This window comes from Mastacembelus armatus, chromosome 10, assembly GCF_900324485.2.
Source record: "Mastacembelus armatus chromosome 10, fMasArm1.2, whole genome shotgun sequence".
Lineage (NCBI taxonomy): Eukaryota > Metazoa > Chordata > Actinopteri > Synbranchiformes > Mastacembelidae > Mastacembelus > Mastacembelus armatus.
The window spans coordinates 19,276,276-19,298,251 of record NC_046642.1 but is presented as its reverse complement, the minus strand read 5'-3'; the positions used below and the strand labels follow the sequence as shown (position 1 = coordinate 19,298,251).

The following is a 21,976-nucleotide window of genomic DNA, read 5'->3' as shown; positions in this document are numbered from 1 at the left end:
GGCTGATAAACAGCAAAGCACAGGATAAACCAAGGACTGACTTGAATAACAAAAGGACTTTTAATAATTTAGAACATAAAAATTCTCAGAATAGACATTGCGCTTTAGTGAGGATTACACGTCTCATTTCACTGTGTGTGGAGAGAAATAAAGGGGAGAGGTTGTAATGAACCTAAAAAGAAAGCAAAAGAAGCATCTTTTCATTCTTTAAGCTTGACTTGGGAGAACAGGGCTGTCGTCTGGAGTGGTGTTATTCTCTACATCCATATACAACAAAGATATGGCTGAATAATTAAACACAATGAATAATATCCGATATAACCTCTCACCATGTCTGTGTCTGAAACTGGTCCAAAGCTGGTGACATAGATGTTTGTCTTCACCTCAGTTACCCTGTCTGGATAAGAGACAACAATTAGACACATCAATTCACCAAATCAGAGAAAAGAAAAAGTCAAAATGAAATGTTGCAAAATTGGGCAGTTAATCATCTTAAAACAGTGAGTTCAAAGTTACAAGCCTTTACATTTTCATGTAGTATTTTATTGGAGTTTGTATTAGAATATTACCAATATTGCTAATAGAAACTCAATATTTTTTCTACCGGTACTTTTCCACATTAAATGGATTCGACTAGTGAAACCCAGGGGATATTTTATTGTGAAGCAGTCACAAGAAACATAATGTATTTGCCAATGAGGTTAGCGCTAACAGCAAATGTTCATCAAATGTGTTTACAGAAGAAGAAATGGAGAGCAAATCAGTTTTAAGCTGTACAGTTTAAAACAGTAAAGACTGGTTGCCTCAATATGAAAAATCTGTTATCACCAGTACTTGAGGGTGGATTGAAATCCAACTAGGATTGAAATCCTAATTAAACAACAGACAATAGGAAACTATTTCTCTGCAGATTAATCATAAATGTGAGTCATTTCATCAGGTACCGACCATGCACTAGTGTTGCTCATCCTCTTAAATAAATCTTGTTTCTTTCCAATGTCATTCATTTGTGTACAAACGCAGCTCCTGAATATATGACCTGTGCAAACCATTTTATGTGCAACTCTTGTAAGATTCCATTTAGAGTCACATATAGAATATAGTCACATACACACCGTATACACAATGTTTTTTTAGCACAAAATATGTGTTTTAAATGTTCACTCGAGTCCATTTGCTTTCTTTTTGTCTCTTTCCATAATTACTGAAGCTCAGTTTTTCATGCTCAGTCAATTCAGAAAGCTTTCACGTTTTCCCATGCACTCTACCACACAGCCAACAGCATCTCACATGCAATCTAAAGAGATCATTACTCCTAAGTAAAGGGCTCTCATGCACGGCCGGGCAAGCTGTCATCCACATCTCTTTGACAAGACATATTAGGAAATGCTTTCTTATTTAGAAGGTCTTATAAATCAAAAGCAAGTGGCAGGTTGCCTAGTAATAGGTGTGATCCAAAGAAAGACATACAGTGGAGTGCATTTATTTATGTTAGTCAGGCCTTTGTATATGAATCAGGCTGATTTAAAATTATAAGGGTTTTGCTGTGGCTAACAGAGGCCTCCATTAGTTTGATTTATTTAAAATGAATGTTTTTGTGGAGACACACATGAAACACCAACCCAGTAATAAACATGTTGGACACCAAACACAGCCATGGTGGACTGTTTCTTCTTCTTACAGCAGACTCACATGATTCCACAGTGTAATGTAAAAAGCAGGGCTCAGTTGATGGTCCCTAACCAAAAGATAAACACTGTCATACATCGTGAAGTCAGAAAAAATTGCATTTCTAGAACTGCCAGATAAGCAGAGTGACCTGAGTAATGTCTAGATGTAAGTAGACTGGTTGTTAGTATACAGTATATATACAGTATATGGAGGCTTTGTGTCATTTGTTATATATAATAAAAACTGCTTGACCCACACATAACTATTTAATCGGTTTAATGTTGAGTTGAGTGTGTAGGAGATAATTCTTGTTATATCACAACATAAAAAAAATCAAAGCCCTGTATCAAACCCCCCCACAAGAATTAAAAAAAACATAAACATGGTTCTGTGGAAAACAAAATCCATCACCAATTGACAGCGCCATTCTGTGTGCATTACATGAATGGAGCAAATTCACAAGCAAGGCTAACTATATTTGCACAAATGATGCATTCTGACAGTAGCAAACCTAGAAGCACACAGCCCTTGGGGAAATATGTGTTTACTATTTAAAACTATCCAGAGTGCATTTAATGCCTGAGGACATTAGGACATTTATTTATGGGAACAAGGACAAAACCTAAAGTTCATTTATTCAGCAAGAACGGTCATAAACATGTGCTTTTCATATAACCTGAATCATTTGGTACAGATGGGCCTGCTGAACCATGTTTAATTGGTCAGGCACAACCTGCCTGTGTGAGGGGACTGTGCATCCTGCTGTGCAACTATCCAAATGTCAACTTAACTCTTGCCACTTTGGACAGGATAAAAAACAGCAGCAAAAATCCAGCCCAGTGGGTTTGGGGATAGCTAGAGGTATCACTACCAAACAATCTAATCTTCACAAGACAAGTCTGATTCATGATTCTGACTACAGCCTGACAATATTCATCAAACTGACATATGTTTTAATAGCAGCCGTGCAGTAACAAGCTGTAGAGCTGTAAAGCTGCCACCTTCCTGCTGCTGATCACTTCATTCATTCAAATTCATTACAACCTGTTAATTAAATGCCTTTAACACCTCATGCCTTACACCGTAGGTAAAGTGTGTTTAATATTTCTGTGTAGTTAGCATTGCTAGCTATTTAAGAATCAGCTGTTACAGAAGTCTGCACATCAGTTTTATCCTCCTTTGCAGTGACTTGGTTATCATCAACATGTAGTTTAGCTGCATTACTGAGTCAGCAGGTACTATAGAACAAACTATTATCTGTTTAATTAAATTAATTCAATTCAAACATTCACTCTCCTTTCAGTTCTGTTTGAAAACCACAACAGCTAGCTGACTGATCGCCCTGCAGAACTGAAGAGCTGCATGGTCTGTGGGTTTGTCACTAGATGCCACCTGTCACATTTCATCTAGCTATGTTTGAACCAGTGTCCATATAGAAATACCAAAACCCAGTTATGGCTGAATACAGTTTTTACCTATAACCCATAGTTATACATGGATGGATTTTTACTAACCATGATCACCTAGGATGTTCAATAGCAAAGATGGGCGAATCGTTCCTATGCTTAGGACTTTTCATTTCTATTTTGAGTGACTTTACTTAACAAAATTTTATTGTCGGCGGTTACAACAAATCCACAGCATCGTAAACAATGGTTCTTACTATGCAAATAATACATTTCTTGGGTTTTGACATAAAATACTTGCTAGGTGCATCTTTAAAGCTTGAGCATAACGTTTAGCTCTTCTCCTGCAGTTTTAGTTAGATGATCTTTTTTTTTTTTAGGTTGGAAAACAAATTAGTAGCATAAGTGTGAATATGAACAGAAGTGAGCTGCCTCGCAGTCACACTAATGTGGGAGCAACTGTGGTTTCTGCGCTCACTCTGCAGCCTGGCTTGACTTCAGGGAAAGTGAAAGAAACCAATTGCTGTACGGTAAAAGAGCTTGGTATGGCTTCAGCACTTCAAACAGATGAAGTTTGACAAATAAATGTAGAATTAAAGCAGTAAGGATTAATTTAGTCCAGAGTAGTTACATTAGAGACTCAGTATGACAGAATAACTGTTTGTGTTTTGTGCCTCTACAAGCCATCAAATGGTTGTGGTTATAATGTGTTTGGAATAAATACATTCAAGAGAAATATACAGCCTAAACCCACACACCAATAGTTTTATTGTTAAGACAATTTCAGTTTTTTTTTTTTTTTTGGTTGTTTAGTTTTAGTTTGTTTTTTTCACTCCCTTGAAACCTTCCAGTAGCCCCAAGGAAAGATGAGTTCATTTTGAAAACCTCTGACCTAGATTCTTTTCTATCTTTCTCATTTGATTATCAGTGGAAGGCACAGAATTCACAATATGACAAAAGCTCAGTGTTCAGCCTTGACGTAGGATTGTTTGTGTACAATCCAATGCAATCTATTGTAAGAGCCCTGGAACTGATTCTATCTTTATGAAGTTTTTAATGTTTAATTTTGCCTGAAACTGAGTCTGGGAGGTATTAGCTGTCCTAGACTGCTGTTTTCTACGGAGGGAATAAAAAATGTTTAATCTGTTTGATTTAGATGAGTAAAATATAGAGACATCTGGCTAGAAACTAGTTTCAGGCTTCACAATCAGTACATGCAGTGAAAATGGATTTTGTAATATGCTCTGCATGTATGTATAATGATGATGCAGGCAACTGATTGAATGAGTCACATGAAGGCAGTGCTTGTGTTGTACAGCATACATCAAATACACTGAGGTGCAGGCAGTTTTTTTGTTGCACTCTACCTGACCTGTGGAAACTGTCAAAGATTAGATTATGTTATATTAGATGAAAGAGACTGACTCGGTATCCTAAAATACTACATGTATGAGTGAACCCACTCATCCAGCTGTGATGAGGCACTTATTCATTTATTGCTTATTATAAATGTGTTATAAACCAAAGTCCAGTGAAGTGTGAATATGTTTTTCTTACAGATGAAACATACAGCTCTAATGTGTCTACAGTGTGGAAAACTCCATGTGATTTTTTTCTCTTTTTAGACTGAATTCTGAACTTAACACATTTAGTCCAACTAAATGTGACTAGATGTGATTTATGTTGTATTTCAAAGCTCATATCTCCTCTAAGTCTGTCTTTAACATTTCTTCAGTGCTGTCTATTGGTGGAGAATCACTGGTTTACTAAACTAATTTATCTGTCAAAATCAATACAGTTTAATTGATGCAGTTTAAACAACATTCAAATGAACTATAAGAATTTTTCCTAATGTACCAGGGCTAAATTGATGGAGGATGCCACAAAATATTAATAAGATATGTACCAGACCTACACTGTAATAGTAGACCAAACTTTATGCTTGTAATAAATTAACTAGCATCACTGTTGCTTTAATTGTACAGGCTGAGCACTGCCAAGCTGAAGAAGGTTATGTTCCCCATATGGCAACTCATAGGCTGGACTGATGGCCCAGGAATTTGAATTGCAAATGGCATTAAAATCCTGAGGGAGGAGCTTGAAATGAGATGACAAACATGGTGGGTGATGGAAGAGGTGAAGAAGGAGAAAGAAGCCCTCCACTCAGGGTAGAGGATAATACACAGTCCAATACACAGTGAAAAGAAAGCACTGAAGCTCATGTAGCTTAGAATTTATCAAACCCTTTAAAATCTCAGGAAACCAGAAGTCCAAAAGTATTAACATATTTGAGGTGACATATTGTTATTTTATATAACACATATTGTATTTTTATTTTATTATATATAAACCTTTCAATCATCTGAATTTACAGATGAATCACACTTGATATAACTTGCAACTGAATCAGTGAATGTTCAGTGCTGCATCTGCAGTGTTGGCCCATGTGTCCATAGTTTCTTTGCTTTAGTATCTGACAGATTTAGTGGGCATTTGGTTTGGCTGCTGTTACTTCACAGGAATTGGACTGAGTGTTATATAACCTAAATATTTTGTGCACAGAGTGTTTGTCAGTATAATCCTGAGGGGATTGCTGCCAAAGGTAATTGGTACTAAAAAAGCTGATGTTAAACGAGTGTTTTCAACCATTAAAAAAAAACAACACACACACACACACACACACACACACACACACACACACTTTGTTTTGTTTCATAACAAAGACACACTGTAATAAATACAGATATTAAATGGTGAACTTGTGCACACTCAGTGATAGCATATCATTTTCTTACCTCCAAGACCAGGCCGTAAACGGTTGTCATACCCATCCAGGAGTCTGTCAAGGATCCGTGTGAACAGGGTGATGTTGGTTTTAAAGGCATCAGATGTGACATCGGCATTCACTGATCTAGTTGACAGACATACAATTGCATCATTGCCAGATGGGACGCTTCGACAAACAGGAATCTGATTAAACTTAAATATGTGTATTTATGGAAAAAGGGGGTTGTAATGTGGTAGCATACATGCCCACACACACATCATCCACACTGACAACCCAGTTCAAGGCAGAATATTTGAGTGGCATCTGATCTTTGAGCCAAAACACAACTGAATATGCAAATGTAATCAGAGCTGGAGATTCATCGTAAATAAATTCGGACGGATTCCTACATTAAAGAAAGCAAGGAAATCAGATGTATATACAATATTAATCATTTTTCACATCTGGTTATTTACTGTCTGGTTTTTCTCTTGGATTACATTTCTCCAATTAACATAAGAGCAAGTGCTGGATGAATGGATCATTTGCCTACTGTTAATACGCTTGAAATATTTTCCTTCTAATCTAGTACAGTTATCTAGTACAACACTACTTGGCAAATCACAGAACAGCAAATATATTTTTAGGCTTTGTTAGGACTGCATTAAAAATAATACTAATTAATTAATCATCATATGTATAAAAGCACATGCAGAAAATGTTCAGTTAACCTATGGTAAAATAAAGTATAATTTATCACATATATTAATAAACATATATTACATTACAATTATTTAGCTTTTTTATTGCTTTGTGTTAACATTATTATCACACATTATCATTAGTTAGCTGTCTTATTAATATCTTGCTAGTTTTTGAGGTTTCATTAGCTACTTACATTAAAAAAAGCAAATAACTGCTATGTAACATTTTCCTCACTATTACACAATTAGTATATAATCCTTAGAAATAATGATGAGTAGTTCATGTTGCCGTTGCAAATATAATGCTAAGGGGAAGTTTGCCAGCTCTTTTCTTCAGATACTGATGGTACAAATAGGCCTTTTTCACACACAACATTTTAACTTGTCACATAAGATTTTAATATTAACCAATATTAACCAAAGCTCTGGACCAGGACCCTGAAAACCAACACAGCTACAGAGTAAGGTCAAAATTTACTTCATTATTTGCATTTTATTTAAAAGGTCTGTAGCTTAGAGCACTATAGGCCATGATGGACTATTTGCTGCCCCAGACCTGTTTCAGAATGTGTACATCATAATGGAGCCTTCAGAACATTTTAATGGCCTTATTTAAAATGCCTCTCATGCTTCTGACTTTGACTGTCCAACTTATGTCGACAGTCCTGTGGTGTGAGTGGCTGAGTGACCTGAATTGTCACTCTGGCCAATATCAAAAGACACCTCTACACCTGAGGTGCCCTGTGAGATGTTCTCTGATTTCAAAGAGCATCTAGCCCGTGCCAAGCTTTAATGGAGACATACCCTTTAGAATGACTCATACCTAAGATTATTCATTCACAATTGATTGCGTGTGTATGTTTTCTGTCATGGATGCAATAACAACATCAAGGAAATTTGTTAAGTAAGTTACCAGCCATAAGAAGTGATCATTCCTCAGGAATTGTAGGTCAACTGCAATAGTCTGCATTTTCAACAAGGCTGCAAGTCATTACCCACATTCCCTCTGGGCTGTTTTTATGGTCAGACTGAGGACGCTGACGGTGATTAAACCGTCTCCTCCAGTGAACACACAAACAGACAAACAGAGACCCGCAGTCCGTCTCCGGAGTGATTCGTCTCCCACTGAAAAGACTCACCTGGTTTTCCACAGAGCTGTGAGCGCCAGCAGGCAGAGGAGAAGTACAGGAGCGCTCTCTCTGCTCCACATGGCTGCTTCACCACCTACACCCAGCGCCACGGCCGCTGCAAAGAACGAGGGCTCATTTCAGTGGATTTATGTGTTACCTATTCAGCCATCACTGTAAATATACTATCTCCCATCCAGCACGCGAAAGAAAAAAAAAAAAAAAACGTAGAAGAAGAAAAAGCAGCCATTGACAGTAATTGGTATTCACTGCCACGTCCAACGCCTCCACACACTGAGCATCGCTGTCACCGAAATATGTGATTTGAAGCTGTGACACAAATTTATACCATCAAAAAAAAAAAAAATCATTCATGCAATGCAGAAATAGCCAGTCATGGAATGGAAAATGTGTAGTGTTGGATCTCACGCGACTTCCAGCATCTGAGAAGATAATACATAAAATAAACGTCTGCTTTTTGTGGTGGGGGGGTGGAGGACACTCACCTCAAGTGCAGAAAGTACCTGCTGCAGCTGGGGCTGCTGTAGATGCAAAAAAGTTATGTCACGAGAACAAAGCTGATAAAATCATAGTCTCAGAGAGCAGCAGGGATGAGCCCAAAATGCACTGGCTTTAAACGTGTCCCGGAATTTTGTAATCAAAAATAATAACGAGGAGAAGGAGGAAATGACATATGAAGTCATAAATAAATAAACAGAAAGAAGTAGTCGAGGGAGCTGATCCTGGTTTCAAACCGCGCTCTTCAGCATCCTCTTCAGCTGGTACAGAAGCTCGATGTGGATCGTGATAAGAAAGAAGTACATCTCCACACAACTACAAAGGCTGAGGAGGAGACGCACTGGGTCCTAAAGGTAGTGTGGTATGTACTCAGCCTCTCTCTTGACGCCCAGACCCAGGACCGTGAGGATGTTCATGGATGTTTACACTCACAGTCAAATGCTGCCAAGCCGCATTGCACTGATGGGATGGAAAAGTGTGGAACTGGAGCATATGTGGTTACCAATTTCATACTGACATTTGGGATTTTCTTTATTTTTCAGGCTCACACGAATATATACAAATGCACAAATATTAAATACACACAAATATTAATAAAATCTTTATAATTATTTCAATTCCAGGACCTGGATATTTACTGGGGTGGAAAAGCCAAAGCAATTAAACCACCTCACTTAAATACTAACTGATGGCTGATGCTCTTTTTAGCAGGGTGGCAATGGTATGGTGTACGTGACTTATTTAAAATGAAAAATGAATTACCAGATTACCAGATCTGTATATATGGTCAATCTGGACACTTGCTGAAATATAAAGAAATGGTCAGCGTGATGCACAGTATTATATATAGTACATATCACTCAAACTATGAATTGCATCAAATGAAAGGTGTTCTCTTTATTGTGTGTTTGTGTGGAAGTGGGAGGCACAGAGAATGGATGACCCTCTTGACATGCTGCAGTTGACTGTGTATTGTGATAGAAATAGACCACCTTTTCAAACATCTACAGTAGCTTAGTTTAGTAGGTTTAGTTCTCTGAACCACTGCAAATCAGAAACTCACTAATAAATAAAAAAATCTTTCTTTTAAAAAAATAGTTTCCATAATACTGTTTTTCTCTTTACATGTGTTATGTATTCAATATCAAGTTGTTCTTTTAAGACCACATACTGTAGACATTAAGGGTAAATACAGCTGCTTCTAACATGTAACACTTTTTTCTTTGTCTAACTAAATCTAACACTTGAGTAAAGCTGCTGCACGAATCACCAGTTGCACATAAGTTTATGTAACTTATACTGTATTTGTTTTTTTTGCTTAAACTGAACAAATGAAACAAACTCAAGAGAAAATGGTGGAATGCCTTAAATAATTTATAGCATTGTAGTTTTAATCTTTATTATCCATAGATTACAGACACGAGGAAGTTAAATATCAGATTCTTGTACAGATTGTCTTATTTGTCAGCAATGTTTTGTCAACTTCTTACTTTTTTTGTCTATGTATTTCAAAACATAAAGTTAAAAAAATATATATCTACATGACGACTCCTTTCAGGCAGCATGGTGGCGTAGTCATTAGCACTGTTGCCTCACAGCAAGAAGGTTCCTGGTTCGAAACTCATCAGGTACTCTGGTTTCCTCCCACAGTCCAAAAACATGTATGTTAGGTTGATTGGTGACTCTAAATTGCCCATAGGAGTGAGTGTGAGTGTGTGAGGTTGTTTGTCTCTCTGTGGCCCTGTGATGGACTGGTGACCTGTCCAGGGTGGACCCCTGCCTTTCACCCAAAGAGAGCTGGGACAGGCTCCAGCTGATCCCTGTGACCCTAAATAGGACTAAGGGGGGTATAGATGACTCCTTTCGTGACTGTCTTGCCACTTGATAAAATGAGCAACTGCTGACTACCAAGGTCCTACAAAGATTCAGATGTTCATTACATGCCACTTGGTCATTTGTTGCATTGTGATTGTTTGAACAACAATTCTTCATTTAAAACGTTTATCATTATCATTGCAGCTTACATTATGCTCAGATGGCACATGTTTCTAAACTAATTTGTCAGAAAAAAATTAAAAGACATTAATGTAACCATGAAGGTTTTTGAGTTTTTAAACTAACAACTGAGCTCTAGGCAACTGAAAAAAATAGAGAAGACATTTCAAATAGTGTTTTATGCCTCAGCAGACCACTGTACCTCAGGGGTCAGGCCATTATCGGCAGTGGTTGCCTCCCTTTGATATACTTCACATCCTTGCTCTAATCCATACTTGTGACAGGTAATCGATGAAGCAGGTCATCTTAATAACAGTGGCCCTCAGGCCCATCATCAACTCCAATCAAACAGGCAGAAACAGCCAGCTGAGGAGAACTAGGGCATCAAGAACAAAAGAAACACAATCCTCATATTTATTGTGTTAAAAGTCTTTGCATGTGTGCACATGTTGCCTTTTCTCAGAAATGGAATATACCATCCCCTAGGTTACCTACATTTATTGCATGTTGTTTATTGCAGAATTTTGCATCATATTCAGCTAGGGCTGAGTGTAGAAGCAGGGTAGTAAATTATGCCAGGTTGGCTGTAAATACATTATAAAAATAAGAACAGAACCCACAGTTTTATATATTTTACAACCAGAGGTGTCCTTGGTGCCTGAAGAAAACTGGACAATTAAGCATGTGTGGAAGAGAAGTACCTTAAAATCCTCCTGACATGGTAACCCATTTGCCAAATCACACATTTGTTCTAACAGCAATGTGATTTTATGTCATTTTGGTTAAAGTCACAAACCTAATATGAACAGTGCACTTCCAATATGTAAATTAATTAATCATTTGTATGATTAATGGAGAGCTGAGCAATTGCAATCTGTCCCTTTGCTGGTAACCAAGTCTTATCCATTAACCCTTTCTGTGTTTTTACAGCCACTAGTTTCCGACTGACAGATTGAAGATAGAATGCAACAAAACCAAGGGAGCAATATGAGTGTTATGCTCTCGTGATGTCGGTGGTGAAGGGAAAGAGTGAGGACCCAAATGCAGGACAAACAGGCAGGTTTATTTCCCTGGATCGTCCAGGGCTCAGGCAAACAAGGTTCTCTGCCGTTCGGCAAGCAGGCAGGCAGGCAGGCAGACAGGGAACAAAAAGGCTCTTTTTCTGGCAAACATGAATCAAGGTAACTAACTAATGTTCCGGCAGGGAACAAAGGAAAACCAGGGACATATATACACAACTCAAGACACAGGTGAAAATAATCTAACTAATGAGCACGGACACAAAGCTAACTGGGATTAACACAAACAGAACTAGAACACAGGAAACTGACCAAAATAAAGTACAGAACAGGAAACCAAGACTCGGGGCCTAACAATGAGTACAGATACAGACAGGCAGAAATTAACTGTGCCTTCAGTCACTGGGGGAGCAGCTCAGTAATGATCTGATTAAAAAAAACGAAAACAAAACAGGCAACAGGAAAGTGTGCTGTCGCTGTACAAGGTGAAATGAATAGGTCTATATAAATATAGTTAATAATTCATAGCTGCAATTTGAGCTTAAATATTCGGCTGTTGTAGAATAAACAATAAAATAGGCCTGCTTAATAGCCATGTGAGGTGATTTAACTCACATGAATGCATGAATTCACATACACTCTCATACATATTCACACAAAGGCACTGGTGACAGCTGGTGATTTTTTACCTGGGGGGCTGCAGGTACCGAAGGCTTCTGCTTATGCATGAGCATTGCTGGACCGAGCAGCACGCTAAGCCTGACTCCAACTACAAGAGGACTGTTTCGTTTACTCAACTGAATCAGAAAACAGCTCCATTTGGCTGTTTAATCTGTCTCTTTTCGCACCGAGCAGAAGGATCATCTACAGCCTAAACCTCAAACTTGAGTATTTCTTTAAATTTAAACATTTAATTTGATTATAAATGCACATTATTTCCCATTTCTCATAAATAGAATTACTTGTTTATCACAATCTGTTTTTCTGCTTAGTAATTAAAGCCTCCTGTTTTTGTAGCCACAGCAATACAAATATGCAATAGTGCATGAGTAGCCTAATAACCATGTTTTGGTCAAGTTGTTGCCTTCTGTCGGACTGTACTGGACCAGTGGAGGACATCCTATGAGGCCACCGTACTACAACCAAATATGAACAGGAAGAGGTTGAAGTGCAGTCAAACTAACACAGTCATGGAAGTGACCATACTGTGTCCTCCTTGCAGTGTCAACATGAACATTAGAACTTATTTAATACTTTATTTTCAATGAGCAGAATACACACACTTCGCAATTGTCTGGTCACCAGTCTATCACAGGGCCGCATATACCTGCCTTCCACCCGAGAGAGAGCTGGGATAGGCTCCAGCAGATCCCTGTGACCGTGATACAGGAAATAGCGGGTATAGAAAATGGGTGGATGGATATTTTATTATAGCCTGGCCAGTCAGACCTACTCCTTTCTTAGTGAAAGAATGTGGGTCTGGAACCCCTGCCATAGGGAGACTTTTCCGGCGGTCTCAAGTAAGCTGGGCCAATCATAGCCGTTCATCTGCAATGGAGCGGGCTTTATGCACTGACTTGTTCGTAACGTTGCTCAATGCCAGTCCCAAGTCTGCAAATCTTTCTACAACTGGCTTTTGCTGTTTACTCTGTTTAACAATATGCACAGAAGTGGTGATAACACTGTGGATTCTCATGTTTTTATAACAAAAATGTCATTCACTAGCATCTCTACTCTACCACACGCATCATATCCTTTGTTTCTCTGATTGCTTTATTCTGCGTCCATTGGCCTGCCCCCTGGAATTCGATCTTAACTGAAGAGATTCCCGACTAATTCTTTGTATAAAATAGAAAAAGAGTTAGTCTTGCTGGCCAGGCAAATTTTATTAAGTTTATTAAGTAGTGTGCATAGCCTAGCCCTGGTGATATAAAAATAAAATATTTTAGCTGGGAGTAATACACTGCATAGCATCCTCTGCTGGAGAGACACAGTAATGTTTCACAGATTCCAGTTGGACAGATCTGAAAAGTGATTCCACCAGCACATTTCCATCATGCATGATACATGATTTCCATCACCAAGTTTAATTTTCTGCTCAGCTCACTGCAGTGCTGTCATACAGCTCAGTAATCATGCAGACCAGCTAAACACAAAATCATGTATAGCATCTTAAATATAATATATACTCCCATAAATCAGTAAATAGCATCAAGTGGTTGATGATTCCTCTGGCTTTTTAGGAGGAAAATACCTGAGCTAGTCATAGAGCATGTTGTCAGTTGCATGTCAGTATGAGTCGATTCACCAGGCAGTGCTTGAAATGCTAAACCATTCTCAGGCCTGTTACCTCGGCAACAAGCCATGCATGGCAGAAGAAAGATGCTGTGAGAGAAAAAAGATGAGGAGCCCCTCGAGGGGCTCTGACACTCTTAAAGTGATAGGTCACCCTCAAAAATCCTTTGGCAACCTGCAACCTGTATCTATATACTGCTCACATTCACGTTGCAATGTTAAAGCAGCTGAAATATAGCTCTGCTCCTTGTAGAAATAATATCAAACAGTATCAGCTTTATTCATTAATCACATTTATTCAAAGTAAAGGCTCAGTTGACTTACAGTAGTGCACTCTCCCCTCAGATGATGCTCTACGCACTCTAAGGTGACCTAAATACAATATGTCAAATGACTCAAATGCTGATAATATAGAAAAAGTCATTCCAGGGTGTAGTCATTGTTTTACAGCTGTAATTGCGGTGTATAGGACAACAGTTGGTTTGGGCCAGTGTGCATCACATAGTCCTCCAGCACCAGTTGTGGTGATTGTGCCGGTTATCGCACTGAAACAGCTACACACAGTGCAGTCATTATTGATGATGATTAGTACACCCGTATATTTTTATTTTCATCTTTTTATTCATTCATTTATTTTTAGTGAGAATAAACATTTACAAAAAATTCTAATAATCATTTCAAATGGACATAAATCACTGCTTATTATTAATTGATTTAAAACTGGAGTCATTCAAACAAAAAAAATTGTTAGAATATTAGTTATAAAAAAATATTACAGACTAACCATAAAATAATTAAGCCAAAAATGTAACAAATTCCATAAAGGGCATAGTCTTCACAGGAATATTTACGATATTCAGTAGTATGCTCAAAGCTGCAATGAAGAATAACAGTAACTGAAATGACAAGGTGTTTAGCAGTCTGACAGCCATTTGACTTCACTTTAAAGAAGTATTTTTATTTTGGACTCAGTCCATGAATAAACTGAAACCTTACAGATGACTGTAGACATAATTTAATTTAAAATTAATAAATGTCCCATATAATTTTAATGAACAGAAATTTAAAGGTCTGACCACACTTGAGTGTTTGATTGACTGGTGCAGCACAGAAGTACCTCAGCTCTGAGGCCAGAGCACCACAGATGGCAACAAATAAAAGTTCACGTAGAGTTCATGAGAGTAGTATATACAGCTCCCTGTATGCACGTGGACATGCACATGCATGTAGCCGAGATGCACTCAACATGAGTGTGCATGTGAGTATGGGGGTCACATGAGTGTGTATGTGGGTAGGTGTAATCAATATAGATAATACGATTGGTTCCTGCAATCCATGTGGCCTGTTTTGGAGGACGGATAAAAGGGTGTTGACATTTTCTCTCTCTGTACTTTAATTCATTATTACAGAAGTGACAGTGTCAGTCGTCCTCAACCTGTAGCATTCAATCAGCCATGGCTAGCAGCAGCAACAGCGTCAAACCTGTCGATTACCTCAGTAAGTAACATAGTTATGTTTGGATGTCCTGTGAAAAGAGATGCTGTCATGTACCACCTCAAAACCAGGTGTGTAAACGCTGACTTATCACCACAGTATGAGAAAGTACTCACGTGCAGTGTATGCAGCCCAGCAAGACAGTGTAACAGGTCCAGCATTGTACAGAATGTTGATGGATCATTTATTTTGGTATCCAGATGAATTTATTTCTCTAGCTGGTGGTGGAGACAATAAAGATGAGCCAACCAATGGCAGTCTAGTTGGAATGGGGTCTAAGAGACACGTTGATGATTTAGATGAAGCAACTACTGATGTGAATTCAGAGAGATCTATGGGAGAGAAGCAGTCTAAACATAACTGAGGTCTTACAGATGATTCAAGATCTACTGTAGTAGAAGATTCATTTAAATGAATGAGACTGTGAGACATACGTATTTATTTATTTGCGTGAGAATTACAAATGCAGACGGCAGAAACATACCTAAATACACTGATGTTGGCTTCGTAAACAACCCAGCATGTTGCTTCTCTCCCAGGTCAACCACACAACCACGGTCAGGCTGTACAATGCACTGAGAACAGCCAGATTGTTGAATTAATTGCTCCTATACACACAGATCTTTTTTCAGGAAAGATTGCTGCTAAACGGAGTTGATATTTCTTTGAGATTTCCCGTTGGAACTAGGGTTTGCAAACAGGAAAATCTCTATATTGGCCAGATTCCAAAGTTTGTCATAGTTGTGTTTGTTGACAACGAGGCATATACAGGAAGATACGACTACAACCCTTTTAATTCTGAAAACTTTGAGTTTATCTGTCTTTACGCAGACGGTCAATCCTGCCCTTCTAATCTGTTTCAACCTCATTTTCAGAGAGGTCAGTACACAAGGGAGTATTACCAACTAATACAAACCATGGGGCAGCATCTTAAAGACAGATCGCTGGGCATTTCAACATGAGAATTTTGGCCAAGGATATACATTGTTCTGTTTCAATCTGGAACCTGATGATGGAGGCTCGGGGGAATGTCTCTCTGATTAAAACAGGAAATGGGAGACTGGAAGTCACTTTCAGAGTGCCTTTACCCCACATGGTTATCTTGATTTGAATTTCAGAATACTATTGAATTAAGCAGTATTGTTAAAAGAATTATTAAGTGTGCAGATTTTTTGGGAGTTCTGGCATGCGACCGACTCACAAAACCTGTCAGTCAATATCTGGCTCTGGTTGTAAACACAGACCCTTCTTATTTACCTTGTGAACACTGGTTGTGAACGCTGGTTATTTCACACAGGGCAAACACTGCTATTTCTTTGACAGTTTTGAAAATCTGACAGACTATGACAGATTTCCCCCTGAGATATTAAAATCTCTTGTAAAAAATTGTACCTGTGTATTTTATTCTGAGATAGTTTCAAAGTGAGCTATCTACGACACGCGGACAACACTGTATTTTTTCTCTACCATACACAAAAAGGAATGCCTTACAGATTAACAAACCATAGTTTGTTAACATAGATTAACATAGTTTTTTTCTTCCTCTTTTTCTTCTTTTTTTTGAATATGTTAAAAGATTTGTTGTTGTTGTCAAGGGCTACTTTTGGTTTTGTTAGATGTTTTATAGGTAATGCCGGGTATTTGAAATGTGTGTAACTTGTAACTTGTAACTTGTGCGGCATCCAAAGTAGATCATGGGTTACATGAATCAACCATACCATAGATAAGCCCCCAAAATAGGTCACATGTATTGCAGAAACCAATCATATTATCTATATTGGTTACACCTACACCTGTCCAGGGTGTACCCCTGCCTTTCACCCAAAGAAAGCTGGGATAGGCTCCAGCAGATCCCTGTGACCCTGGTTAGGAATAAGGGGGTATAGATGATGGATGGATGGTCACACGTACTGGGCAGCATGGTGCATAGTAGTTAGCACTGTTGCCTCACAGCAGGAAGGTTCCTGATTTGAAACCCATCAGGGGCCTTTCTGTGTGGAGTTTGCATGTTCTCCCTGTGCTTGTGTGGGTTTTCTCCAGGTACTCTGGTTTCCTCCCACAGTCCAAAAACATGTATGTCAGGTTGATTGGTGACTCTAAATTGCCCATAGGAGTGAGTGTGAGTGTGTGAGGTTGTTTGTCTCTATGTGGCCCTGTGATGGACTGGTGACCTGTCCAGGGTGGACCCCTGCCTTTCACCCAAAGAGAGCTGGGACAGGCTCCAGCAGATCCCTGTGACCCTGGTTAGGAATAAGTGGGTATAGATGATGGATGGATGGATTACACCTACTTACATGCATATGCTCATGTATGCGCAAAGTGAGCGCATATTGACCACATGCACGCACTTTTTTATGTGCACACTCAGAAAGTGCTGTATATACTACTCATGATATCAGGTACGAGATGAACCCACTTTTACAAAATGCTATTTTTTGCTTGCTTTGTACCTTATATAACTCTTTAGATGAATCACAGACACACTTATAAAAATTAAAAGTTCACTCTCATGACCTTGGCAATGCTATTCATGTAACAGGAGTTTTTTGCACTGTTGCTAATTTCCCTCAGGTTACCAAGGAAACTAAACCAAGTCCATTGGGCAGTCCTAAGTGTTTTGCTGGTCATTTTGCATCTGTCATGTTCAGTGATGAGTTTCTACAATGATTTCCTTTTTCATGTGTTTATTGAACTGCTGAGCCTGTGCACAAGAGAACTAAAGTGTGGGCCTCACATCTGGTTTCCACAGCACACTTTCACACCGCAGAAAAATATGTCAGTATCACAGCACAGGAGAGAAACTGAGGTAGTGACAGAGGTCTTAGATTTGGGACCTGTATGCGGACAGTTTTATATTGTGTCATATACTACAAAGGAAAGGTGAAGCAGCATCTTTTTTGCATGAATACCCAAACCTCTTAAGAATCTGTTTTTAGTAGGAACACTGTACCTTTCTTTAGTATGACAAGATGAGTGGTCAGCACAAGCACTCAGTGGCCCAAAGTGATTATGCATAAAGTATTCTATCGTATAGGCCTCAGCACAGTGCAAAATGAGTCGCCTTATTCATTTTAGAGAAAAATAACAGTAATACCAACTAAAATATACAGCTGTATGTTGCTGTGGCAGAATTTATTTTTAAAGGCCACTACACAGTCTCTGCCTTCTGTTTTTAAAAAAATTAATATTTACAAAAAAAAAACCTGATATTTACTTTTGAAGTTAACTAACCTAACAATGACAATGAATTACTAGGACAGTGGTTAATACTGAGGCCACATTGTTTGTGTTTGTGTCTTTTTGTTGGGGAATGTAAATATGTTTGTCCCATTTGCATTAAAAAAAATGTGACACTTGTGATTAGTGAATGAAAATGATTATACACACATACACATTCATGTTGGAAATGAATAAATAAAATGTTATGTATCTAATTTGGAATTGGCATTGGAAAGACTTGGATTTATGATTATAGTATGTCTAAAACACTGGCTACTGCCCTAAACAACCAATAGGTTTTTTTGTTGAATTACAACAGTTTCCTCAGGTACTGTTAATGTAAACATCAGATACCATTAATGTAATTAATTATAACTGTCAATTTAATGTTTCTCCTCCAGTGACAGAGCAGTAATTTGTCCTGGTGGAGCCTTGACAACCTTTTGTTTATATTTTTTACTCCTTCTGCATCTTATTCACACTGACCTCTGTGGGATTTTTATTACTCTCTCTAGTAGAAATTTTTTTTTAAATTAATAACTTGTAAATATATCTTTGTATTTGTTGTTTCCTTGCCATCATGACATATTTAAATTAATACAAGCAAAGAGGTAAAACTGAGGTAAAATAGGTAAAACTTTAAAGCATTTAATGTTAAATGCAATATCATTATCTATACTTATTTTAAGGTACAGGTATCCATGAATATTTTAGCATTGATTGTCAGTGAGTGATGTTTCCACTATTTAAGCATCACATCTTAAAGTACTTAATATATCAGCACTTATCAGTTGTATTATTAGGCCTATATATTTTTTTCTCAACTGCAAAGTATATTTGTATTTACATTAATATTTTCTAATTTTGGGTTAGGTTATGAAATACATCTCTCAGATGCACTGGGATGCATATTCAAGGCAAGGCAAGTTTATTTATATAGCACAATTCATACACAGAGTAATTCAAAGTGCTTTACAGAAATAAAAGACATAAGCAAGAATCAAAAATAGTGAAATTAATATTAAAGGAAACTGAGTGCAGATAAATCACTTTGGATAAAACACTGTCAGTTGTCATATGTTATATGCCACACTAAAGAGAAAGGTTTTTAGCTTGGACTTAAACATTGCCAGAGATGAGGCTTGTCTAACGTCATCAGGAAGACTATTCCAGGTTTTAGCTGCATAGAACTGAAATGCTGCTTCTTCCTGTTTAGTCCTGACTCTGGGCACGAGCAGAAGGCCTGTCCCCGATGTTCTCAGAGTTCGAGATGGTTCATATGGCATCAACATGTCAGAGATGTAATGTGGTGCTGATACACAGCACAAGCAGTGCTGTTTTGAAGTCTATTCTCTGAGAGACAGGAAGTCAGTGCAGAGATCTGAGAACAGGAGTAATGTGGTTGTACTTCCTGGTTCTAGTCAGGACCCGAGCAGCAGCGTTCTGAATGTACTGTAGCTGCCTTACAGCTCGTTTTGAGAGCCCAGTGAACAGGCCGTTACAGTAATCTAACCTGCTGGAGATAAATGCATGGATGAGTCTCTCCAAGTCTGATTTAGACATGATCCCTTTGATTCTGGCAATGTTTTTGAGATGATAAAAGGCTGACGATGTTATAGATTTAATGTGGCTGTTAAAGTTCAAGTCTGAGTCCATGATTACCCCTAGATTTCCAACTTGATTTTTAAATTTTAGAGAAAGAGACTCGAGGTGACGGCTGACACTTTCTCTTTGTTTCTGTGGCCCAAAGATGATTATTTCAGTCTTGTCACTGTTTATTTGGAGAGAGTTGTTTTGCATCCACAGAGTGATCTGTTCAATACAGCTGCACAGTGAGTCGACAGGTCCATATTCACCAGCTGTGAGTGAAATGTAAATCTGCGTGTCATCTGCATAGTTATGGTAGGACACATTATTGCTGCGTATTAACTGGCCTAAAGGAAATGTAAAGATTGAACAAAAGGCGTCCCAAGATGGACCCCTGTGGGACCCACATGTCAACGCCATTTGGTCTGTGAAACAGTTACCAACTTCAATGAAATACTTCCTGTCTTCAAGATAGGACTTTAAGGGCAGTACCAGAAATGCCTATCCAGTCCTCTAATCTTTGTAACAGGATCAAGGATGTTACTGGGAGTTTTCGGTCTTTCAGCATCAGACCTTCTTGTCCAGGTGACCTCGCCAGAGTTAGTCAAGGCACAACTTTCATCACATTAGTAACAAACCATGACTCTTTAACCAAAGCCACCTCGTGGCTCTTTCATCTGTGATGGGATGGAGACAAGACAGGGGGGCCCCTAGATCAGAGAATTATGGAGTGACTTTTAACCTTTCAGAATCAGAATCAGAATCAGAATGAGCTTTATTGCCAAGTGAGTGTGCACACACACACACACAAGGAATTTGTTTTGGTACAGGGGGGGGGGGGGGGGGGGGTACTCCAGTGCAAACAGACATAAATACAAATGCTACAAAGGGTCAAACAGTAAACATAAATGCTACAGAAATGCTACAAAAAACTAAAAGACTAAGAGAAAAATGCACAGATAACCTGAGAAACAGGATGAAAGGGGAACTAATTGGTGTGCAAAGAGCAAGAAGGTGCAAGTGTCATAGTGCAGGTGGTGGAAGGGAATGGTGGAGAGCTACGAGTTTAAGAGTTGGATGGCCTGAGGGAAGAAGCTTCCTTTGTGCCGGGCTGTCTTGATGTTTGGAGCTCTGAAGCGCCGGCCAGACGGTAAGAGCTGGAAGAGGTGGTGACTCGGGTGGGTGGCATCCAGAGTGATTTTCCGAGCTCTTTTTCTCACTCTGGAGGTGAACAGGACTTGGAGGGTGGGTAGGGTAACACCGATGATCTTCTCAGCGGTCCGGACTGTCCTCTGAAGTCTTCGGATGTCTGATTTAGAGGCAGAACTAAACCAGACAGTGATGGAGGAGCACAGGACCGACTCGATGACCGCTGAGTAGAACTGGGTCAGCAGCGTCTGTGGAAGGTTGAACTTCTTCAGCTGGCGCAGGAAGTACAACCTCTGCTGGGCCTTCTTCGTGATGGAGTCGATGTGGAAGTTCCACTTCAGGTCCTGAGAGATGGTGGTGCCCAGGAACCTGAATGACTCCACTAGTGCCACAGTGCTGTTCATAATGGTGAGAGGGGGGTGGGTGGGGGCATTTCTCCTGAAGTCCACAACCATCTCCACTGTTTTGAGCGTGTTTAGCTCCAAGTTGTTGTGACTGCACCAGCGAGCCAGCTGCTCCACCTCCTGTCTGTATGCAGACTCTTCACCGTCCTGGATGAGACCAATGACAGTGGTGTCATCTGCAAACTTCAGGAGTTTCACAGAGGAGTCACAGGAGGTGCAGTCGTTTGTGTAGAGGGAGAAGAGCAGTGGGGAGAGAACACACCCCTGGGGGGCGCCGGTGCTGGTGATGCGGGAGCCAGAAGTAAATTTCCCCATCCTCACTAGCTGTTGCCTATCCGTCAGGAAGCTTGTAATCCACTGACAGGTGGAGTCAGGAACAGAGAGCTGGGAGAGTTTATTCTGGAGGAGTGATGGGATGATGGTGTTGAATGCTGAGCTGAAGTCCACAAACAGAATCCTTACATAAGTCCCTGGTTTGTCCAGATGTTGCAGGATGTAGTGCAGCCCCATATTGACTGCATCATCCACGGACCGATTGGATCGGTAGGCAAACTGCAGGGGGTCCAGGAAGGGTCCAGTGACGTTCTTCAGATGGGCCAACACCAGTCTTTCAAAGGACT

The 21,976-nt window shown here is 39.2% G+C and overlaps 1 protein-coding gene across 1 annotated transcript in view; it reads right to left on the bottom strand.

Moving 5' to 3' along the window:
• gabra2b (gamma-aminobutyric acid type A receptor subunit alpha2b) overlaps positions 1 to 7,770 on the bottom strand; it is a 34,094-nt gene extending 26,324 nt beyond the window's left edge. Inside the window, exons 1-3 of the mRNA XM_026330179.1 lie at positions 7,688 to 7,770; positions 5,873 to 5,988; positions 330 to 397 (exon numbers count right to left, since the gene is read on the bottom strand). Of these exons, the coding sequence (XP_026185964.1) occupies positions 330 to 397; positions 5,873 to 5,988; positions 7,688 to 7,758 (255 nt within the window). The 5' untranslated portion in view covers positions 7,759 to 7,770. The remainder of the gene's footprint in view (positions 1 to 329; positions 398 to 5,872; positions 5,989 to 7,687) is intronic.
• Positions 7,771 to 21,976: the final 14,206 nt, after the last annotated feature.